At 42.8% G+C, this 24,492-nt stretch overlaps 3 protein-coding genes across 4 annotated transcripts in view; 1 reads left to right on the top strand and 2 right to left on the bottom strand.

Moving 5' to 3' along the window:
- Positions 1–13,534, top strand: part of eya2 (EYA transcriptional coactivator and phosphatase 2) — a 29,896-nt gene extending 16,362 nt beyond the window's left edge. Inside the window, 10 exon segments of the mRNA XM_056436403.1 lie at positions 254–387; positions 507–590; positions 4,414–4,503; positions 6,605–6,663; positions 7,414–7,514; positions 7,517–7,573; positions 8,309–8,423; positions 8,591–8,712; positions 9,290–9,390; positions 9,754–13,534. Of these exon segments, the coding sequence (XP_056292378.1) occupies positions 254–387; positions 507–590; positions 4,414–4,503; positions 6,605–6,663; positions 7,414–7,514; positions 7,517–7,573; positions 8,309–8,423; positions 8,591–8,712; positions 9,290–9,390; positions 9,754–9,834 (944 nt within the window). The 3' untranslated portion in view covers positions 9,835–13,534.
- A 95-nt stretch (positions 13,535–13,629) lies between these two features.
- On the bottom strand, positions 13,630–19,132 carry tgm5l (transglutaminase 5, like). Of its 2 annotated transcripts, XM_056436388.1 has the most exons (14): positions 19,111–19,132; positions 18,805–18,987; positions 18,486–18,719; positions 17,754–17,872; positions 17,110–17,238; positions 16,569–16,746; positions 16,260–16,395; positions 16,035–16,138; positions 15,701–15,940; positions 15,544–15,606; positions 15,242–15,445; positions 14,982–15,139; positions 14,442–14,578; positions 13,630–14,022 (listed from the first exon to the last, which is right to left on the bottom strand). In XM_056436388.1, the coding sequence occupies exons 1-14, from the start codon at positions 19,115–19,117 to the stop codon at positions 13,869–13,871; spliced, it is 2,046 nt and encodes a 681-aa protein (XP_056292363.1). In that variant the 5' UTR covers positions 19,118–19,132; the 3' UTR covers positions 13,630–13,868. The 2 variants fall into 2 exon arrangements, with proteins under 2 accessions (XP_056292363.1, XP_056292362.1); XM_056436387.1 differs by having other exon boundaries at positions 18,805–19,132.
- Positions 19,133–21,252: 2,120 nt separating this feature from the next.
- On the bottom strand, positions 21,253–23,470 carry pxmp4 (peroxisomal membrane protein 4). The gene is made up of 4 exons (XM_056436418.1): positions 23,358–23,470; positions 23,017–23,079; positions 22,705–22,903; positions 21,253–22,597 (listed from the first exon to the last, which is right to left on the bottom strand). Exons 1-4 carry the CDS (start codon positions 23,468–23,470, stop codon positions 22,334–22,336), a joined length of 639 nt encoding a protein of 212 aa, XP_056292393.1. The 3' UTR covers positions 21,253–22,333.
- Between the last annotated feature and the right edge of the window lie 1,022 nt (positions 23,471–24,492).

The following is a 24,492-nucleotide window of genomic DNA, read 5'->3' as shown; positions in this document are numbered from 1 at the left end:
TATTATTGAAGAGTATAGGATAATAAAGGGACATTCCTGTGATTTAGTACTGCACACAAATGTGTGACTTTCAAGAGACGGATAAAACAAAACAGTAAAATAAATATTGCAGAGACTAAGGTATTCTAACTCTGTATGCCTTCCAAAACCCTGGATCCTACATTTCCCATAATGCAACTCAATAGCATCTTTTTTTATTCACCATGACAAAAAAGAAAAGTTACTAAAGTGTGTGTGTGTGTGCGTGTTCTAGGAGAGTACCACCCACCGCCCAGCCCCCCCACACCAGGTAAAGAGGAGGTCCCAGCACGAAGGGGGTCAGATGGGAAGTTGAGAGGGAGGAAAAGAGTCAGTGACCCTGCTCCACCTCTGGACGCTGATATGGAGGTAAACACACACTCACACAGTGTTGAACATTATCAGAATCTCTCTCTCACACACACACACACATGCACACGCATAAACGTTCATGAGGTTAACATTACATCTCTGTTATTTCACTGCAGCGTGTGTTTATCTGGGACCTGGATGAAACCATCATCATTTTCCATTCGCTCCTCACGGGAACCTTCTCCTCGCGATTTGGCAAGGTACGCCGATACGACCCCTCCCGTTGCCATCTACTGTCAGGCGTTTGTGCCCGAGCTCATCACACGAGTACACCATTGCATCATACGTACGGCAAATGGCGCAAAAGCCCCCGCAACAACAATCTAATCTCGCTTTGGTCAGATCACCCTTTGTCTCAGTGGCCAGGTGCTTATTTGACTAACATTCAAAGGTTTGAGCCGAGTCCACGACCTTTGGATCTCACCCCTGAGCATTTTCACACGCCGGCTGTTTTGCCTTTCTGCCCTCTTGTTTCTTTTCATAATGCACCGGGGCTGTTTAGCTACCCCGGCATCCTGCGGCGTGATTGACAGCCGGTGGGACCTTTACATAACAGACAGGCGGCCGACGAGGGGCGGCCAGTGGTGCGTTTCTCGGTTTTGGCCGCGGATGTGTGTTTTGAATTCTCACGGTCCCCCTGCGGGGCGACACAATGCCGATGGGAGTTTGAGAGCAGCATTTCTGTACGGTTCAGCCCCCGTCAGGCCATGCATGCCGTTGTTTCTTTTTCTTTCTTTTCTGCCACGGAGAGAGAGAGAGAGGTGGGGGTGGGGGTGAAGAGAAAAAAAGGGAGGAAGAAACAACGAGAGAGAGAGAGAGATAGAGCGAGAAAGGGGATGTGTTGAAATGTGACTCATGTGCCAGGAATTCCCGATTCCCCTCCCACCACCCAAACGTCCCGCTGCCGGAGATCAGTCGGACCGACTCTGACATGAAAACACCGACGTGCAGCTGAGGAATTAAACGAGTGACAGCGGGAAAAACAGATTAAAAATCTAAAAGCATCAAAACTGCCGACAGGCTCGCAACAACTTTTTTTCCCCATCCATGAATGCCTTTCCTTCTCCTTTCCGTCTGCTTTCAACACTCCGGGCTCTTCCCCCTCAGGGTCAGCCTATTAAACTCTTATCATAAACAAATGTTTTGGACCTTCGCGTAAAGGCGAGCCTGGGCCCGGCGTGCAGGAGAGACTAATGGGTGTGTTGAGAGACGGTTGTTTTCACCAGCTTGGCGAGCCAAAGGTGAACGGAGATCCACATGAGGAGCTGATTCCCCCGTTACAGCTCCTCCGTTATCTCATCTATCATACGGCACCGCTCTCTGTTTCCCATATCGAACATCCTGCATGAGAGTAAAGGTGAAATGTTTTTCGGTGCTTTTTCTGTGGGTTAAATTCTTCTCTGGGATTATCTGGGAGACGGTTGTATTCGTCCCTCTCTATAGAACAGCCCTCGTGTTCTGGAGGGAAGGTGATTATAGATAATTATTTCAATTATGAGACGAGCCGAAAAATCCTTTCTTAAGCCTTTAACCCCTCCTTCTTCATCCTTTCTATTCATCTCGTCCTCTTCTGTCCCGCGTTCTCAATCCTCCCCCTTGTCATCTTCTCCTCGTCATCCTCCTCCTTCTCCCACTGACCTTTTTTTTACCCTTCATCCTCAATTATCTTGTTCCCCCTTTACACCTTTTTCTTTTGGAGGGGGGGGGGTCTATTTAATTGTCATCATTTACCATTCATGTGTCATCGAGCCCACTTCTAGCATGTTGAGCCAGAAGGCAGCTCTCTCTCTCTCTCTTGTCATTTTTGGATGCACTGATCTAACATTCACCTTTGGCTGACACCGCTCCGGCTTCTCCTGTCTCGCTGCCAAAGACAAGCCGACGCTGCCATCAAAACAATATGGCGCCCATTGCATACACACACCTGCTTTTGTAGTCGCGAAGAGAAGAAGGAGAAAAAAAGCACGCCCACGCTGTTTGTCAGCCGGTCGGAGGATTTATGTGTCTCTCTGGGTGACGGCTTATAATTTGCTTGTTGAGAAACAACTGAAGTTGGTGTAAGGCAACACCTGCGTGTTTGTTTGGCTTCCTTCCAAAGCCAAAAGAAGAGGAGAAGAGAAGCGGGGGGGGGGGGGTAGGGGGGGGGTGAAGTAGTGGTGGAGGAGAAAGAGAGAAACACGTTTATAGACTTACTATAAGTCCATAAACTGTTGTGTTCTAGATCTTTATGTGTGTTTCCCATCATTCGAGGCGGTCATCGCCATTCTATCAGTCCAATAAATTATGTGATATCTATGTGAAAATCAATAACCTGCTAGAATTGGGTTCAATCAATTGCTGCAAACATCAGGTCTGCATTCATTTTTGGCGAATAACTCATCAATCTATGGACGGACTGATGGATTAGATTTTTCATAGAAATGTATATATCCAAAAACCTGCTAAACTAATGACATTCTCATCAGCCTGAGTAAATTGTGTTTATTGCGAGTTCATAAATGTTGTCACACTGACGAGCTAAACTAAGATGGTTAACTTAGCGTTGTCATTGTGAGCACATCGCATGCTGAGTCCGGTCCGCTGGGAGGCTCGTAGTCTTTGCATGGTAAAGCAATTAAAAAGTATCGGTAATCATAACATATTTGTAGTTTAGGGACTAAAACTTGAACCCCAGACACAGGTCTTAAAAAATAGATTGAAAGAGTTGGAGAGTAGGCTCATCTGGTTGTAGATGTTTTCTTTGACTGAGGTGTGTGCTCCTGTGTGAACTGGGCTATGATGACTTGAGTCTTAGTTTTGGTTTTATTCATGCTGTGATGTAAAAAGTTATCTTTCTTTTTTATATATTGTCTGTCACTGTTTGATGTTGTATTGTCTGAAACTTTGTGTAATGTGCTGCCGCTGCTGTCTTGGCCAGGACACTCTTGTAAAGGAGATTTTTAATCTCCACGAGGCATTTCCTTAACCCTCTCGTTACCTTAGGGTCAATTTGACCCCATTCAATGTTTAATGTCGGTGTTCTTTCGGGTCAATTTGACCCCAGGCTGTTTTTCACTGTATCAAACATATAAGAAATATCAACTTTTTTATATATTTAAAGGGCTATTTAGGTAGTCAACAAACAAACATAAAGTACCTCACACTTAAACTTGGAAAATAATATTAATTCTAATAATTTTCTGGAGGTTTTAATTGCTGGGGTCAAATTGACCCCAAGGGTAAAATATGTCAGTAAATATAAAGGTAACAGGAGGGTTAAACATTGAATGGGGTCAAATTGACCCTAAGGTAACAGGAGGGTTAAATAAATTAAAAATAAAATAAAAGATACGGCTGGTTAAACCTGGAGGTGATGGAACGACTTTACAAATAGGTTTTCTCACCTTGTTTAATCAAACATGCGGCAGTGAATAAAATGTTACGAGACACGTGCATAGTTTACTGAAATTAATCAGGAAAAAGGAGTTGGTGTAGAGAGGCCAAAACAAGTTGGAAAAAGATTTTGTGGAGATAAGAATTGGCAGAAGGTTTCGACAGATTCACCCTCGCCTCTCCCTGAAACCTGTTTATGTCAATCCAGTTGATGAGTCCACAGAGGAAGTGAAAATAAAGCTGTTGAGATAGACAAGCAGGCGTCTGCACTGACAGGGCCAGAGCCATGACAAGAGTAATGGTGTTCAATAATCTAGTTCTGATTGATTATTCCCTTCATGCTAGACCTCTTCCATCATCAATCACATGATTGTATTGTTTTTTTCACGATTACGGGTGCAGCCTTTGAAATGATAGAGATGATGTTCTGACACCGTATTATTTTACATATTTTATATACATAAATATATACTGAACATCAAAGCTAAGACTTTTAACTGAAATGTATTGTGTTTAAATGTGATTCGAGAAACCAAAGAGAATCAATAACCCCTGTTTGTGTTTAGATCAACGTGATAATGTATTCATGTACACGTCAATTGTAGTTCAACGTTAATAATTGTAGGGTGTGTGTGTGTGTGTGTGCATCAGGACTCCTCAAAGGCCGTGTCTCTTGGTTTGTGGATGGAGGAGATGATCTTCAACCTGGCCGACTCGAGACTCTTCTTCAACGACTTGGAGGTGACTTTTTACACATTTTTTGAGAATTGACAAATCCAAAAAAGTGTAAGAGAAGCATGTTTGGAAAATTGGAGGTTTGAAATCCGTTGAAGTAACTTTTGTCCCCTTAAACTGGAAATTGTTCACTAACAGCACTGATGCGTTTAATGGTTCCATTGCACCTTTTTTGCAACTTGAAAGTTGTATTATTATTATTAGAATTGATATCCAGTAAGATGGAAAATAGCCGCGGAGAGAAAATATCCAACAGTGTAAACTGGCATACCAGAAAATCTTCCCAGCAACAGCCTCGCAAGAGGTTTGACATTTGGGTGCTACTTTCTGACTTGGCAAAAAGCACAGTAGCAGTCTTTGTAGAAATTCCCTCACACAACGTCTGTCCTGTATTAATTCTTACTACAGCATTTTCCAAACAATTTGCCCTCCTCAGTTGAGCAATACCATTAAAAGAAAGGGCTTGTTAAACACTGGCATCAGTATATTTTACAGTGAGGTCCAACTTTTACAGTGAGACCTAAAAATCCACCAAAGTTAACACGGACATTGGCGCAACCTCTAAAAACCGTGACTCCCCGAGCGGTCATTCAAACGCCGTTTTACAAACTACCAGCGACCGAAAAGGTCTTCGTTTTTTTCTTCTTCTTCTTCTTCATCCTGAATTCCGTGGCCTTGTTCTGACAAAGAAAAAAAAGATTAGAGAGGGGGACGGAGAGAGAGGACAAGTAGACTTTGTGTCGTAATTATAGGTGTGCGTCTGAGCATCCGAGAGGAAAATTAGTCAAATGGGAGGAGGAACAGTCGAGAGGAGGGAAAGGAGCCAACAAAGCCTTTTCTTGTCAAGGCTCAGTAAATCTCTTAAAGCGGTCGGCGACAGCGGGCTGACAACTGCCGTTAAGTTTGGACGTACAATTATCTCGTCCCTCCGATGTCGAGGGCTACATCGGCGGCTACGAGTGTCATCGCTGCGGTCATCACTGTAACGCCACCGGACGATCACATCGTTATGTGTGTCCGTCCTGGGCTGATGGGGGGAACTAGAAGTTATACTAGGACTCAGTTGTTTGCACTTGTGTGTGTGTGTGTGTGTGTGTGTGTGTGTGTGTGTGTGTGTGTGTGTGTGTGTGTGTGTGTGTGTGTGTGTGTGTGTGTGTGTGTGTGTGTGTGTGTGTGTGTGTGTGAACGACTGTGGGACTTGAAGCTGGACTAAAGACAAAAGAGTTGAGAAAGATATTATTAGACATACACTACCGGTAAAAAGTTTGGAGTCACTTAGAGAAAAGAAGAAAAAAATTAGAAATGTCCTTATTTTTCAAAGAAAAGCACAGTTTTTTTTAATGAAGATGAGATTAAATTAATTAGAAATACACTATATACATTGTTCATGTGGTAAATGACTATTCTAGTTTGAAACGTCTGGTTTTTACTGAAATATCCTTTAAACTAGAAGTTTGAAGAACAACATTAATATTTCAAATAAAAGCCATTATTTCTTGTCAATGTCTTGACTATATTTTCTATTCATTTGATAAATAAAAGTGGGAGTTTTTATGGAAAACACAAAATTGTCTGGGTGACCCCAAACCTTTGAACGGTAGTGTACTTGTGATGGATCAACGACGATGGATTCATGCTCCCTGCTTTTGTTTTCCTCCTAAATATCCAATTTGAGTAACGATTTAAAGTTTCCGATGTCGCTGCGTGTTGCCTGAAGGTGTTTTTCCCGTCGCCACGCGTTAAAGAACAACATGCACACCGCTGCGCTCCTCAAAGACAATAGGCCTTTCTTCTGCGGATTTTTTTTTCCAACCAAAATGTTGGACAGCCTATACATTTTTTTTTTGTTATACTTAAATTGACTTTGTGGTTACGCCAGGATCGCACGGCCGTATTGACCGTCCTGTATCTCCGGCGCCTCGCCGTCCCGTGTCCTGACATTTTATTTCCCCTTTCCTCGCCTTTTTATGTCAGCTCTTTCTCGTTTTCTCTCCTGTAGCTGCTATCGCTCCCGCAGGCTCGCCCTCAAGCGGAGAGACCTGCCCGCACAGGGCTCCACGCTGACATGGATCTCTTGATATATCCGCTCTCCTTTTTCATTTCCCAGGAATGTGACCAGGTCCATATTGATGACGTGGCATCGGACGACAACGGACAGGACCTGAGGTACAGGCTCTCCTGTGTTACTGTACTCTCTCTCTCTCTCTCTCTCTCTCTCTTCTGCTGTGGCTTGTGAACCAGACTTGCCCTCATTTTTTGTTGTGCACATGCGGAAAAAAATAAAACAGCCGGGAAGAAGAGACAAAGAAGTTTGTGCGTGCGTCTGTATGCGAGCATGAGCATGTCTTTTTTTCTGTTTTCCCCCGCCATATAATATGTCACAGGATTATCCGACGCTTTCATTTCTCATCAGCATATCTCTTTATCATTCCCCCCGTCTGCCTCAGTCCAGACGTTTTATTGCTAAACTTGTCGAAGCACTTTAAGATACTTTGAGGAGAAAGAGCCAGACTGTACCAAAGTACTTTTTTTTAAGCATTTATTTTATTGAACTTGGCCCTTATTCATTCCCAAAGAAGTTTTTTTTAAATGTTTATCCTAGCTGTGCTGGATGTTACTGACAAAGGTTTTTCATTCATGGCTAAAACTCAGAGTCCACAATTTTCAATTTGACAGCGTTATTTTCCCCTGAAATTGTTGTGGTTGAACTGGCCCGCTCCCGAAATGTAATGCATGGTTCAAGCACCGCCTTCTTGTTCATCACCGAAACTATTTCAATAAATCCCCAAAGCATGAAACAGTATCCATGAATGTAGTTGTAGCAGCTCTTAAAGCACAGATGATAGCGCTCCTATAAGACGCCGTGGACCCTTTCTGATCTTTATCCTGACTGTTTCCTGTCTTGCGATCACGCAGCACTTACAACTTTGGGTCGGACGGCTTCCAGAGCCCAGCGGGGGCCGGCTCTCTGTGCCTGGGGTCAGGAGTCCACGGAGGGGTGGACTGGATGAGGAAGCTGGCTTTCGATACCGCCGAGTGAAGGAGATCTACAACACGTACAAGAATAATGTCGGAGGTGAGCACCGCCGCGTACCGGCTAACGTCGATATTTACACGAGCGGATTTTCTCTGAGGTTTAAAAATGGTGTGTTGCGAAATTTAATCAAATAATATCAGAAATTAACAGTAAGATAGTGTTGTGATTAATATCACTCTAGAGACACACTATGAGTATTTACCTGCCAGATGTGAACACAGCTGAGCTTCAGACCACAGCGATGCGTCTGGGCTTTCTTTTTGTTTTTCCTCGTACTGTATCGAGTTATACAAGCTTCCTGCTTCAGAAAAGTACATTTTGTATTTTTCAAGCTCCAAATTTGTGCATCAACGAAACCTCTTATTAGATTTGACAATTCACCACCATAATCACCTGCTCCCCCCCATAGGAACCAGTGGAACACATAATGCGGTTCATTACTGGCGCATTACCTGGTAGATTAATTGGATCGCGGGGCCCGGTTTGTTTGTCGACTCGGATGATAGATCCAGAGGATTCCGTTCGATATGGACCACTGTGCGCTGCTGATTACAGCTGGCTGCCTGACATACGCTGGGAGCCATATGTCCGAGGCCTTGGCGAGAAGAAGTTGTGTGAGAGTCCGTCCGTCCAGAGACGATAGACAGTCCCGCTGTCGAAATTCGGCCTTGAGACGTCTCAGTGGATTTGATCCGGAGCTTTAACAAGTTCATTTCCACGCTATTCTGTTCCAAAGACCGACCAATCACGCTTGTGCTTCTCCCCGATGTGCAGGTTTGCTGGGCAGCCCCAAGCGAGAGGAGTGGCTACAGCTGAGGAGGGAGATGGAGGTCCTGACCGACCTGTGGCTGACTCAAGCACTCAAAGCCTTGGCTGTCATCAACTCGAGGTGAGGTCACGCCGCCACGGCTCCATTTACTCCAGCGGGTCGATTAGCTGGTCGCTGTTCAGTATTTAATTTAATTAGGATTTTTTATTTTTTATCCCGGATGAATGTCCATCCATCGATGAGTCATAACTTGACCGTAGTATGAACGTGTCCTGACCTGTTTGCAGGCCTAACTGTGTGAATGTGCTGGTGACCACCACCCAGCTCATCCCGGCCCTCTCCAAGGTTCTCCTGTACGGCCTGGGCTCAGCGTTCCCCATAGAGAACATTTACAGTGCCACCAAGACAGGTGAGGAGCATGTACCGACGAAGGATTCGGAGATAACGACAATCATGGCTAACCAAACATATCTGTAGTGGCCATTCGTCCAAATACCTCAAATAAAACTATAAATCAAATTGCCACCATGGGTTTTGGAGTTGACGCAGTCAAAAGAAAGTAATGTCCACTTCCTTATTCCATTATTCTTATAATTTATTTACAAAACAAAATAAAGAACAAACAAAATGTTGACACTGCCTCTCGTGTGCTGGAAAAAAACCATCGGCCACCCCGGTGCATGCTGGTCCTGACGCTACGCACACCTACATACAACCACAGGTGCCCAGTGTTACCCAATCAGTGAACCGATCCTACAACTAAATATATTTAAACAATCACAATGAACTAAACTCAACTAAAACTATCATAAGAAAAAAGCTCTTCTAACATATCCAAATATAACCTAAATAAGCAATGATTAAACATTACTTTACAATAAAACTAAATACAAATGGCAAAATAAATAGCTCCAACAATATATCATTTCCTTAAAGACACTCTTTTAACATGCTCAACTAATTTGTTTCTTCTTCTCCTCTCAAAGGCAAGGAGAGCTGCTTCGAGCGCGTCTCTCAGCGGTTCGGCCGGAGAGCCGTGTACGTGGTGATCGGAGACGGAGCCGAGGAAGAGTCCGTGGCCAAGAAGGTACGACTCAATCTGGGGGGTTTTTATGACTGTGACTGCTGAGAAATGGGCCTCAACTAATCAGTTTGCTTTAGGACACACTCCATTTCTGCAGCTTGTCTCAGAGATGTTTTTTTAAATTTTATATATATATATAATCTTTGCATTGAGATGTCAGACGTTTTCCTGGCTCGGGAGAATCTTTTTCGCATGAAGCCTTCGTCCAGGCCAACATGTTATCCACGCAAAGTTTGTCACACACTATAATTCCCGTCCATAGTTCACATCTGCGTTGCATCTGCAGCGAGATGTATGCTTGCCTTAAGTTATCAAGTTTTACATTAAACCTGCATCTCGTTTGTGTTTTATTTCCTGCGCTCGCAGAAGAACATGCCGTTCTGGAGGGTGTCCTGTCGACCCGACCTCGAGGCCCTGAGCCACGCACTGGAGCTGGACTACCTCTAGAGGGCGCCAGCTGTCGCGCTCTGCTCTTCCACCTCCAAATCACCAGAAGCTCCTGACCTCCTGAGTGCAGCTGGAAGGTGAAGCTGCTCCCAGAAACTGATTCAGTGTCACTTCAGGTTTTGGCACAAGGCGTTTGACCCGGGCGGACGGTTCAAAGCCAAAGGAACTGTGAGGATTTCGAAGCGAGGCGGCAGTCTATCCAAGACACATGGACCCAAAGGTGCTGGACCAAAATACAAGACCAAAGACAAATAAGGGCCCGATGCCTTAGAACTAACATCAGGGAACTATGGTTAATACTGCAAATATCTTCTTCTTTTTTTTTTAAAGACCTTTTCCTTTTTAAAAAAATTTCAGTTCATCTCCACTTCCTAAAAAGTGTCCCACTTTTGTACACGAAGAAAAGTGATGCACTGAATGCAAAAATTTTACTTCCTGTTTATTGAACACAGTGAGTATGCCTGCATGGATAAAAAGTTTCGATTGTTGTTAGATTGTTTGTTCTGCTGTGTTGTGAGACTAAACCCGTTTTTCCGCTGATTAAAACCATTTTAAAGACACAATTGGAAACAAGACTTAAAGATATGATGTCACACGCAGTAGATTATTGCCCTCATTATTATTTTACAAGTGTTTTATTCACGTCGGCTAAAAAAAAAGTCAGATAATATTCTCCTCATATGTAGAGACTATTTAAAATAGTCTGATTGTATTTTACCATTATAATGTGAGCTATTTATTATTGGGTAAATTTACAACACAATGAGGTATAAACAGTTTGGGAGCACAGCAAAAATAAAATATCCCCTTCAAAGACCAAAACTATGCTCTTGTAAAAATGTTTTGATAAGAAGTTGTCTTGAAGATGTTGTACTATAGGCCTGTGCTTGAATCCATACTTTAGATTCTGGGTTGTACATGTTATGTGCTAACTCTTCTTTTCTCTCCCGGTGTAATTTCCGAATAACCTGTTTGTAATATAGATGAACTGGTTGTGCATGTGCCGATTATACTGCCTGTCAGCTTAGCCATGATTTGTATATAATGCTATATTGTCGATTTGTTTGTGACACAGTTAAAATAGATTAATACAAAATAAATTAATTGCAATGTTGGGAAAGGTGAGTTGAATTTTATTTCACAGTTACTTGAGAGGGACTGATTCTTGTTTTACATTCAGACTGAACCTTTTCTGAGGAAAGGGCGCCCCCTTTAGGGCGGAGAACAGAACTGCAACAACAAACTATATTTGAGTGAGAAGAAAGAAAAGTAACAAGCCGACAGTCTATTATACGATTATGTAATTTATTGCATCGGGACCGAGCAACCCAAAAAAAGTCTGTGGCACCCCCCCTTCATAGGGTTCATTGGACCTGGCTGGGTCTGATGCCATGGCCCTGCTGATGTGCCCCGCCCACTCCTCCTCTCTACCTCCATCTGCCTAATGGATTGTGGAGGTGTGGATCGTGGTCCATGCCTACTACCAGGGCCGGAGTGGGGCCACTTTTCAGCCCGGGAATTTCAGGCTCAAGACCAGCCCACTTTTTTCATGGTAGTGGAAATTGGATAAATGAAGCAACAGTTCAGCTCTTACTATCCTGTCGTTCTTTTATTAATACCATGGTCCAACAAATAATGTAAAGGTTAAATACAACAATAATAATCCACTTAAGATGAGAAGTTAACAAAAAATATGCATAACATTAAAAAAGGCAGAATAGCATAGCAGGGGTTTCAGACTCAGATGAGGCAGTAGGCCAGATTTGTTGGAGTGAGACCTCATGGGGGCCGTCATTGTCATGGTCATTATAATTTTTCTGCATGAGTATTATAAAGTGGTGATTTACTCCTTTACTACACCCACTTCTGAGCAAACAATGCATATTGGTTTATCAAGTACTGTCATATACTGCTCTAGAATATATAACTTTAATTAATATAGTTTCCTCTGTTATCCTCTCTACCTGTCCCTGTAGTCATGGCCTCCTCATTGCAAATGTCAGGCTCATCATTTTCAGCAGGAGACTCTTATCTGCTGCTCCAAAGCTACAAAGAAGAATTAAGAGTCATATTACTGCATACTTCAATATCAACAGTATATATCAATATTGGCATAATATTTGCAAAGTCTATGGATCACCATATTTTGGGCGATATAAGAAGGATAATATTTTAATTCAATTTAATATTTTGCTTGGGAATTGGTTGACAACGCTACAATGATATTAATCAAGGCTACAACGTTAGCCGAATAGTTATGTTGCTAATCATTAGGCCTTTGTCTCTCTTTACCAGTTGCCACTTGTGTTTGTCCTCTTGAAAATAAATCTGTAAGCTTGGCACATTTGGCAGGATCCTCCTCCAATGCCTTTCTTTTTTTCAACCTGGCTTTTTCAGCCCCTCCGGCCCTCTTCCTCCCGTCCATCCTCCCTGACGCGTATTGTTGCGGTCGGGCCGGCCCAGCTATCCGTAGCTGATAGATAAAACTTTTTGGAAAAGACGGCTAAGGACCGAACCAACTCTATTATTTGGGAGGGGTGAACTTCCTCGCATGGTACAACCCATGTAGAGGCTGCGGTGTCAGAATGCGGAACATGTGTAGCCCACTTTAAGAGAAGATGGACTAACGTGACAAATGTCAACAAATAAAATTCTCGACCGGCCCAGAAGTGAAGCGGCCCACCGGGAACTCTCCCGATTCTCCCGATTACCCACCCCGGGCCTGACTACTACCAACTATTCAGGACCGTCTTTCTTTGGCTCGATCCCCGCCCGAGTCCATATGTCCCTGAGCAAGGCAGCTGTCTACGGTGTATGATTGAAAGTCGCTTTGGATAAAAGCGTCAGCTAAACGTGATGTAATGTTCCTTCTGTCTTTTTGAAAGACAACGCACTTGAACATCTTTTTAATTTCTTTTCATTTCTTTATGTAAGAAATGAATTCCCTTTTTGTTTCTCTATCTATTGTCCTTGGCAATTCTCATTTCTGAGAATCACCTTCCCACCCACCCGTTTTGTGATCTCACAGCAGAGCCCACCCACCCCCTTCTCCAATTCAGCCACTTCCCTGGGTGGAGGGGGGTTTCTGTGAGATTCACAGACTTAACTCCTGCTGGAAGTCACTGCTAGTTACAGACTCTGGTTCGCTGCTCCGTGACGTCACTACTCACTAGCGACGTCACAGCACAGAACCAGAGTACATGTCATGTAACAATGTTTCCATGGTGACTGTAACGGATCCCCTTATTTGAATCGGCGTGAGACTATTACTGCTGGTGAACTTCTTTGTTTTCTTTCGGCGAATACAATTGAACCAAAAAAAATTCTTAAATACCTCCTTGTCACCACCGTAAGAGCATTAGCCTCATACGGGACCATTCAAACTATTAAAACTTTATATGAAATGCGCATCCGTCCGTAACATTTAGCCGTACCGTCAAGTTTGAATTTTAACAGCGCTTCCTTTTAACATTTCAAAATAAAAGTCCGATTTAGCTCTAAGAGGAAGTAGATTAAAACATATACAAAATCATTAAAACAATACAATATAAAAAGGCAGACATCAAAACCAATAAAGCAGATACAAAAGAAGGCAATCAACACGAAACAATACACCTTTTAAGGGTTATTTTGTTTTGTTTTCACTGTAAATTATTTTTTACAGTCAAACAAAATATGACAACCCTGCTTTTTCAGGGTTTGTGTGTATATAAATAAATATATATATATAACATATTATAAGTAGCTCACATGCTGAAAAAGTGTGAGCACCCCCGATATATACAAATACAAAAATAAAATAAATTTTTTTTAATTTACACTTCATTATAAATAAATAATTAAATAAATATAATTTACATCAACATTTAAATCATACAAAGCAATAGAAAAACATGAAGGTTGATAATGTAAATGTTCATCAATCTGCAACTGATGTTGCCATTGTCTAGCTCCAGTTGAGTGACTTTTAGTTTATACAACATAAATAACATTAAAAAACATTAAAAAAAGTGAAACTACACTGACATCAGGATTTAGGCTCTGCAGACAGAGACCATCTTGAAGCCCCTGATGGCGGAGTTGATGTCTGAGAGTGACAGGCGGGCCTGCAGCATCTTCGTTCCCAGCTTGGTGGGGACGAAGGTGATGCGCTGCATCACGCTGCCGCCTGGATGCAGAGGGAGCATCCTGCAGGAAGAGACGGAGGACATAGGAATGAGTTCACGATGTGTCCGAGTTTGCAGATGGCTGACACGTGCTCCGATTATGTAAAACTATAACTGTGTGGATGTCTACACGGTCTATAGCTAATCACACACGTTTTGTGCTCCAGCAGCCTAAAATAAACCTTCAGTGCCTGCAAGTAATCATCAACCCCAATGTCAACACAGCAGTGGCACATTTCAGTTGTCCTCGCCGCGCCTGCCCGAACACAAACACGAGCACAACGGTGGAACCAGCCCACATTCCTTCAACAAAAGACACGCTGTACTGCCACGTCCCCGTGGCACTCCTGTGTTTGGCAGCCGTTCATGAAGCGCATAAATCACGGAAGTCGTTCGACATGTTCAAAACAAAAAGGAGGACAAGACGTCTTTAATTCCTACCTGAAGTTGACCTTGCCCTGAATGAGCCCGGCCCCGGCTACAGTCAGTACTCCGCTCACGGGGTAAGAAAACGGGTTGGTGAAGGTCACGATGGCCGCCTGCTCTCTGCTGAGCACGACGGAGTCTGGGTCTGCAATCTGGAGGACAGAGGACGTTTGTAATCCCTGATAATCCCCTTCAATAAACTCTGAGATGCCATTTCACACCACAGGATTCATTTACAAATTATTTTTTCTTCCCTTGAAATAGCCAGTGTGTGCATGTTTGTGAGAATATAGTGAACGTGTGGAAGTTTACATTTACAGTTTCAAGTCAAATGAAGCACTTAAGAGCTGCATAGCACATTTCATTGTATCATTTGTGCAATGAAAAAATATTCTCTCAAGCTGCTGCACCACAGTAAATATTCTAGATGCCTTGCGAATCATTTCTTACATTATTCCTTTGTTTGGCAATGCATATTTTGTATGTAAAAGTTCGTTTTTTTGCAAACAATTGTGTTAAAGTTATGCATGTTTGAACAATTTGAAAAAACAATACCTCTATGGCGAGCTGTGGGCTGGCGATATTGAACTCCTCTGAGGCCAGGACTCGCTCGTGACTGGCCAGGTCCTCCAGGACGACTGCCAGGTTGATGACGTCGTCGCCCACCACGTTCTCATACTCGGCTGGGAGGATCTGCTGGTGGATGACCTTGACTGGAAAGACAGCGAGAGAAAAAAGAAAGAAATTCAAACCACAATCTCTAAGAAGTGTGAGTCTGAAGACGAGGGGGGGGGGGGGGGTGAAAGTGAATTTACCCTCCATGGGTGCCAGTTGCACGACGCCGTGGCGTTCCCAGAAGGTGTCCGACGGGCTGTGGTTGTATTCTTTGGCCTGGGCGTTCAGATGCACTTTCATCCTCTTGGCCACCCTGTGCTTGTTCTTCACTTTCATCGTGAAGTGGACCGGCTCCCCGGCAACAGGAACTTTACACAGATCCAGGACCACCAACACGCCTGAGCCTGAGAAACGAACATGGAGAGAAAGCCAGCGCATGAGACGACCCGTGTTGGAACAGATAATCCGGTCGGATTATTGTATTAAAAATTCAAAATGTTACCTCTGCTTAACGTCGAGTCCTCTGACATTGCGGAACTTCTCGATGAGAGTGTTGAATTCGGGCCTGTGTTGTGAAGATGGAAAGAAAACGTAAGTATTCAGAAGTATTCGTGCCTTCGAGCCGCTCGATGAGTGAATGAATGATGACCGACTCGTACTTTTGATGAATTTGTAGTCCCCCGTGATGTTCTGGTGTCTGTGGACGCCCACCGCTTTGGTGCAGATGAGCGATCCCACTCTCTCCGTGTCCTTGCTGTGGCTGACCACGCGACCCTCGCTCACCATGAACACGTGGACGTCGGCGTTCACCTCGGCGTAGACGAAGGGGATGTCAAAGAACAGGTCGATACGCCGGTCCTTGATCGCTTTGACCGGCGCCGGGCCGCAGCAGAACACCCCTAGGAGGAAAAGAAAAGCAAGCTCATTGAAATGTTCGGACAGGAGAAAGAAGTTTGAAGCGTGACCGAAGCCGTGAAAGGATTTCTCACACACCTCCGCTCCTCTCCTGGGGGGTCGGGTCCAGAACCTGCCAGCCGTCCATTCCTGGTCCCACATCCCGGCGACTCATCCAGCACTCCACCCACACATGGAAGTTCCTGGAGAAGAGATAGCGTGTCACAAAGCATGCGTAGGCTTGCTTCTCAAAAGCTTATTAAACTGAGTGTGTGTGTGTGTGTGTGTGTGGGGGGGGTCATTAAAAGGTGCATCCCCACTGACCATATGCTGTCATTGCTGTACTTCAGCTTCTGCCCCGTCTCGCTGTAGTACTCCTCGATCACCAGGTTGTTGTTGGTGTCGTGGGCGGAGTTGAAGTTTGTGATAACGCGGCAAGGAATGCCGAGAACTCTCATGACTGATGGGCGTAATTAAAAAAATCACATGAAACAGACGTTGAACGCACTGATCGACAGATGTGAATGTTGCGTAACGGGTAATAATTATCGTGCGTGCACGGCTTCGATGACGTCAATCGTGATGAAGTTGTTTTGACTTTATCGCCGTTTAGATGGATGATGAAATAATCACCTGTGCACATGACGGCTGCAAAAACCCAGCACTGTCCATACTTGACCGGGCTGTAGCCGGACTCCGCCCACTGCGTCAAGACGTCACCGCTCCCAGTCCACAAGGAGGGGTTCACTCCATCCTTGAAGCTCCCGTTCCATTTCCCTGTCAGCACACCGCGGTCGTCTTTACTGTTGATCTGAAACACGAAAGAAAGAAAATAAATGCAATTGTTCATTTTTGCACATTAATAAAGCAAACTGGGACACCTCACATCCTCCTCGATGATTGTGATCATGTGTGGCATTTTAATAACCTGTTTTCCTGCAATAATTACAGTGTGCCAAAAAAAGTGTTTCCCTCTACGGGAGGGGTGCGTTTGTTTGCCTGCAGATCACAGTGTTCCAGCTCCAAGCCCCGACATGCTTTTTGAAAAGCACAAGGACGCTCATGTTGTTATGCAAAGTCAATTTAAAAAAAACAGAACACTGCTGTCTCGTGATTTTAAGCATATTTGTGAGCTTCTATTTTCACGTGGTGTTGAAACTCTGTTCGCACTCACCATGGCAGACACGACCCGGCTGATGTAGATGGGGCTTTTTCTGTTCAGGTAGTCCATGTTCCGGTTCTTTTGGTGCTGAGGGCTGACTTGGAGCAGATTCAAACACGCCTCAAGAACACCGGGCTCAAACTGCACAGGGAGAGAGAATAAGAAGAAGAGAATTAAAATAAACATTTTGTGACAATTTGGTGGATATTCTAATAAATAATGTCATGCCTCATGTTTAATCCAACTCGAAGATGAAGCACATGCGTTACAATGAAATGTTCCTTGAGCCAAACTGTGTGATTTGTTATTGTGGGGCTACAGAAATTAAATTTAAGTGGTTCAACTGTAGCGTGTGTGGATGTTCTGTACGTGAGGAAAGCCTAGATTAAATTATAGTCCTGGACATATTCCACCCGCCCCAAAATGCATTGTGTCTGTTCCGACTGTGGGGCAGACGGTTAAAATAATTAACGAGTTAGATGAAAGTGACGTAATCCTTAATTTAGTACACACCATGCTCTCCACACACGCTACAGTACAATGAGACATAACCACAGAGTCGAGTCACAAACAAGATGCTGATTTACTTTTTTTTCTGACCGGATATTTGCAAAAGTTCTGATCAACGGATATGTTTTATTATTATTATTAATCACCTGATCAAAGGACCATGGTCTCGACACAATATTCTTAGTTGTCCCTATGAACAGCAGGCCGGAGTCATTCTGGATGTACTCTTCTCTCTGGTCCTCAAAACGAATATACACAGCATCCTCTGCAAGAAAGCAACACCAAAAAGCATTCAGCACATCGTTCTGCACAGACATTAAACCGGAGCGGATAAGGCTCGCAGAATCAGTAACTTCGTTTAAATCACTTCTTAAAACACATTTTTATAGAACAGCTTTTAAGTGATGTCGTCCTTTCATGCAGTTCTTTGGTTCCCCTAATTTAGTTTGTCTGTTTTTAATTTTATTTAATTTTTAATTTAATTAAATTTAATATTTGTATCTTATTATTCTATTTGTTTTGCCTTGATTCTCTGCAGAGCACTTTGTAAATTTGTTTTTAAAGGTGCTATATAAATGAAGTTATTATTATTATTATTATTATTATTTATCCATACACCACAAATATATATTAGTGTTCTCCGTTTTGTAAAGCCAATGCCAGACATGTAATCGAATTAAACTTCACCTCTCAGGTATGATTCACTCTGCAGAAGCGATCAGACGCCCATAAAAGGAACTAAAATGAGAGTAAAAGTGATGACATCATCGTGAACTCATTCGGCCACACAGCCCATCTCTATTCCTCCATGTACGTGGCGATAGTTTGCTGCAATATTACCCTGAAGGAACTTCATCCAAAGGCTTTGTGACTCTTACCGCGACACCAGGGGTTGCAGAGCAGGATGAATTTGCTGAACGCGCACGTCTTCTTCACGCCCTGGTTGAACACGTACAGCTGGAACCCGTAGCAGCCCACGGCGGCAGAGGCAGGAGAGGAGATGAAGATGGACGGGTTCTGGGGGTTCAGGTCCTCCGGGTCAATGTAAGCCATCCAACAGCGGGGAGAAACCTTCTTGGAGAAAGTGACCGGCATGACCACGTACAGGCGGCCTGGGGAGGGCAGAGAGGCAGCGAAGGGATGTTAAGTTGGGGTCCCAAGAGCCGTTCATCCCCGAGAAATCTGAACGTAGACTACCTAGCATCACTTTGATCCTCAGAGTGTCGGTCCTGGGGTCGAAGGCTCGGCCCTCCAGCTGCACGCTGACCCTGATCGGGACCCCTCTTCGCACCACCAGGGTCTTGGAGCCGCTGAAGCCCTCCGTCCTGTGCCTCTCCAGGTTTTTGGATTCTTCCAAGTTGACATTTTTGATTTTCAAGTCTGCAAAATGAAGGAGAAAAACATTTAGAAATGAGATACTGATGAATACAAAACATGTGTTTACCTGCAAATAGAAACGGACAGATCGAAGAAGCAACAGCGAGGACTGGAGACAAATCTCACCTTCCATTTGTTGTTGTCTCTTTGTCTTCAATGCCGTGTGTCCTTTCTCCCTCTCACGTTACTGCTATATAAAGCATTGCCCCACCTTGTGGGTGGGGCAATGCTTTATATAGCATATTAAACTGGTTTTCTTTCATTGTTACGAAGGCCCTTAAGTTATGCGAATGGGAACACACCCCTTCTTCTGTGAGGCACAGGTGAACGGGCTCGTGCGTAAAGCCTTACGTGAGCAGTCAGACGCACCTAGTTCAGAGACGACGATAGTTTATTGGGCGTGAACAAGTTGTGTCATGCAGATTCCAGAACTACATGTAGCACGATGAGTAATACCACTTTGCTGTGTGAAAGGCAATTTAAGTGTCGAATTGTAGCCTCACCGTAGTATTGTATGGCTGGATTAGTTTGTCATCATGCTCCATGTCTCTGCCCTTTAACCTCCTCCTGTCAAATGTTCTAGAAGCAAAAGGTGATTCAGGTTTTACTCCAGCAACTCCATCCCATAAATCGATAAGCAGAGCCTTAATTAAGCCATTACTTTTCCCTGTCTGTTTTTCTTTGTTTACACGGCGTCAATCATTTTTAATTTCTTCATTTTGATTCCTCCCATCCATCCCATTTGACTTGTATTGGTTGGTTGATAATTCACTTAAATTGTTAATCATACCTTGTTTGTACCAGTTTTTAGAGTCAAAAGCTCACTGAACTAAAACTAGATTTTATTGAACAGGTATTGTTTTGATCTAATTCTGAACTCCCTCAAATCGACGAGGCAAAAGTCCTTACACATCATTTAATTGGTAATATAGTTGTTTTTAGATGGAGGCACAAGTAGCATATGTTCTCTCTCTACACACAGACACTCTTCAATCCACAAGGCCACAGTGGCTTCGTGACCTCTGCCCCAGAGCAGATGCGTGCTACGAAGATTAAATTCCTGTCCTGCGCAAATCCTGTTCGAGTGGTAGAGCAGTCATCCACGGAAAATGCAACGGTCAGCATATTTGAGTGGGTGGCATTTTTAGAGAATGAATAAAGACTTGATGTCATGACAAGAAAGTGTCTCCGTATCACAGAGTTACACTACCGTTCAAAAAGTATGGGGTCACTAAGAAAAAGAAACTTAAAGATGTCCTTAATTTTCAAAGAAAAGCATGTTTTATCCATGAAGATAACATTACATTAATCAGAAATACACTCTATACATTGTTCATGTGGTAAATGACTATTCTAAGTGGAAACGTCTGGTTTTTAATGAAATATCCACATCGGTGTATAGAGGCCCATCTCCAGTGTTCTAATGGTACATTGTGTTTGCTCATCGGCTTAGAAGACTAACGGAGGGTTTGAAAACCCTCGTGACATTATGTTAGCACAGCTGAAAACAGTTATGCTGGTGAGAGAAGCTATAAAACTGGCCTTTCTTTGAACTAGAAGTTTGAATAACAAAATGTATATTTCAAAATAATAATCATTATTTCTAACCATGTCAATGTCTTGACTATATTTTCTATTCATTTGATAAATAAAAGTGTGAGTTTTCATAGAAAACACAAAATTGTCTGGGTGACCCCAAACTTTTGAACGGTAGTGTATTATTCTCATACTTGAACACCTTTTAAACACAAAGATTGAAGAAATGTGAGAACAATCTTTAGTAATAACCTGCAAGCAAAGTTTAAAACCAGTTGATACTTTGAACAATCTCAGGAATTTGAGCGCGTCGGTCTGTCAGTTCACCATTTTGTTCCAGAAAGAAATATGATACTAATTATCGGATGGATTGCTATGTAAATTATGAATGGTATTCACTGTTCAGTCACACAGTACTGCTATGATGACATTTGCACCTTCAGTATGACTCAACGTATGAAAAAAAAATTTTAAGACAATTATTTTGTCATGGTTGCTTAGCGACCGAGAAAAACTAACCACCAACAGACCATGTTCCAGATAAAAAGAGCTCATTTGGTTTGCTTTAGATCGTGTTGAGGTCATTTCTTAAAGAACACGTTAGCTTTGTTTTAGAAATAACTACTTTTTATTTTAAAAGCGATTAATGGAGCTTAAAAAGTGTTTTAAAAACTGTGGTGGAATAGAAGAAAGTAGAATGAAAATACTAAAATAAAAGGATGTACAAATGTATCAACCACAGAACACGATGGTGTATTCAAAAGCAATAAAGTTGAATAAATCTTTACAGGAGTTGGAGCTCAATGTCTTTTGGATGAAAATCACATTTCAAAACTGACATTGAGTCTTCATTAAATATATAATTCGGCTTTTAAACGTCATACATATTACAACATTGGCAATAACTTCAACATGCACATCCATTATTTAACAGTTAATTATATTAGTTGTTGTCTGTTTTAATCATATTTTTGTCTTTTATTCTCTGGCAGCCGTATTTATTTTGTGACATTCCACTGGTAATAAAAATTATAAGAATTCTAAAATGCTTCAAAATCTGCAGTTTCTGTTCAGCTGCAACATTTGACGTGGTTGGTGGGAGGAAGAATCCAGACTACTTCAGCGTTTGACAGAGAGAGGGGGGGGGGGGGGGGCTCAAAAACCTAACTTCTTTGTTCTCTTGTAAACCAGTTCCGTTTCCAACAACGAAAATGGCCTCACAAAATATAAGTGCAGAGGACGTTAAGAGCGAGGGCTTGTGTACATTTCACAGTATTTTTTTAGCGCACTTAATGGAAAGAAATGTATCGTGAACCTCGTGGCCGGCGGAGTCTCCAGAACCCGAGGTGCCGAGAGCGAAGGAGCGAAGCTGTAATGCGCTGCCGGTCGCAATGTGGAAAATAATAGTCGTTGTTGCCGTCTATGAAGCTCCTGTGTTGTTTTTGTATTGCCTGTATAGGCATCGGCTCAACTTGGCTACACTAGGTTTGTCAGAGCGTCAGAAGCTCAGGCACAATGCATTGTGGTACATGTAGGAACTGCCTGCACAGTGACACTGCTACACCGAGGAAGCTTCAATGGACTCCGTCCAACACAAACACTGATTGGACCTCCATTCACGTGTTTCCTTTAAAGCAGATCCAGTCTCACAGCAGATATAATGGTCTCTATTTCACTGGAAATTTAGTGAGAGTTGACACGCAACAAAAATGTACATTTGTCAATGAATCAAACATTAACATCCAAAACATCATTTTTTGAATATTAATAATGATTTTTTTTTTAAATACAACTCGTGTATTGTAGCTGGTGTCTAAGCAGGAGTCCTTGGCTTGTTATGAACAAGGAAGTCCGTGATGTCATGCCACACATTGCTGTCATGGTAGAGGTAGTTCATGGAGGACTGCAGTGACGGCTGGAGGGTGTGAGGGTAATATTCAAACAGCCACAAGACAACGCCCCACACAAGCGTGGCAAAGAGAGGGAACGGGTCATGTTTCGGCTGCGGGACGAGGCCCTTCTCTACAGCCAGCCGAGAGAGGGCGAACAGGACCCGGGACAGCAAGTACATGTTGATCTAGAGAAGAGCAAACGCGTTTTAACCGACCGAACGCTCCAACGCCGTGTCGACTTTACGACGATGCGTCTTGTTAATGTGCGAATCGGATCAAGGCATAAACATACCTGGCTATTGATGTTGTTGTTATCTCCGAACACCAACCATCCTCCGACACAGGCGGCCAGAAAGGCGTGAGACTGCAAACTCTTTCCCTGGCATTTCTCCTGCAGCGCCTGCAGACCTTTATATGTGAGCACGAAGCAGGCGAGGTTGCGGGAGTGGGTGTACGTGGCCTTCAGAATGGCTCTGAGCTTGTCCTTCAAACTGTTAGAGAGAAGGTAGAAGAAGAAAGAAAACAGTGTTGAGACTTCAGAGACGGGGTTTGTGAGGCCCGTTTCTTTCAAATTAAAATTAAAAGTCACTGCTCAGATCCTTACCTGCCACTTCTGAAGAGAAATGTCATGACCAGAGCATGTGGTGCTCGGATTTTCGCCCCATATCTGAATGGAAAAATAAATAAATACATATTTTTTTAAACAGTGCCAAAAATGACTAGAAACACAACTGGATACAAAACACTGTCAAACATCCACGGTGCTGTTCGTAGAGCTAAATACTATTTAATGTGTCGCCACCGGGGCTCCAGGCTGCTGAAGATCCCCACCTCTGTAATACAGCCGGTAGCTACGCGCTAGCTAACCTATCTATGTGGTGCAGGGGTTAACTATAACAAAGTTAGTTGGTAAGTTAAGTTAACATATTAAATATGTTCACTTACACGGCGCCGTTTCGGAATCCCTTCAACACTGCCAACGCCGCTTTGTACTTCTCTTGCTGCAGCAGGTGGTTGACAGTGTACAGAAGAGTGTTCGTCAGATCAGGACCTGCCATGATTGTCAATACAGTCGACCGGACACTATTTCATGTTGCACACGTTCCAGCACGATGTGTCACAGCGAACATGGGCCGCGGTGCAGGATCATCGCGAAGGTTCCGATGTAAACTGGGCTAGGATTTCTGTTTATTAAAATGTGCGTGTTGTGAATTACCAATTGATGTTAACAGTTTAAAGTCCAATTTTTAAGTTTAACTGATTAATTAATTACTTCTATACGTGAACGTATTGAGTAAATTAGGCTAGAGAGGAATGCATAACTGTTTTGCAGTGGTCGGATATTCAGATCGCTTAAACTTCACTATAAATACCATATTTTAAATACTCCACTATAAGTAAACATCCTGCATTCAATACTGTCATTATGCAAAAGTTTAGAAATGTTTTAGAATAGTATGAAAAGTCACCCATCAGTGTTTAACTAAGAAAGAAGAAGCAGGCGAAATAAGTAGGATGTTCTCAACACATAAAGGACATTTCATCATTCAGTTAAGCAGAAATATTCACATAAAAAAATATAAAGGATATATATTTTGGCGATACGGTTTTCACTGGACAGGGAGTGCATATAATTAATTTTAACCTGAAAAGTAACTAAAGCTGTCATACTTATGTCGCTTAGTAAACAGTACAATAGAGATGTTAGTCTAGACAAAGTATACAACTGCATTAAATTGAAATACTGTGTTCACCGTCATGCATCTGCAAAGGTTTCAGAAGTATCAGCAACCATACCGCCTACAGTATTAGTTAGTATTCACATCATTTAGTAGTCATGCATTTAACATGTTATTGTATTCTTTTTTTAAGAATTATTTGGAAAATATACAAAAAATATCAAAAGTAAAAGATCTTGTGCAGAAAGCCTGTCCCCGAGTGGTATGTTATTGTACTTTAAGATGCTAATTATTGTTACATTAATGTAAAAGCGGTATTCTAATGTTCTAATAGTACTTGATCACAATGTTGGAGAAGTGCACACATTGTTCATATTTTAAAAGACAGTATGCAAATAAAT

The sequence above is a fragment of the Pseudoliparis swirei genome, chromosome 18 (genome assembly GCF_029220125.1).
Source record: "Pseudoliparis swirei isolate HS2019 ecotype Mariana Trench chromosome 18, NWPU_hadal_v1, whole genome shotgun sequence".
In the NCBI taxonomy this organism is placed as follows: domain Eukaryota; kingdom Metazoa; phylum Chordata; class Actinopteri; order Perciformes; family Liparidae; genus Pseudoliparis; species Pseudoliparis swirei.
The sequence above is the reverse complement of the archived record's forward strand: the minus strand, read 5'-3'. Positions and strand labels throughout refer to the sequence as shown.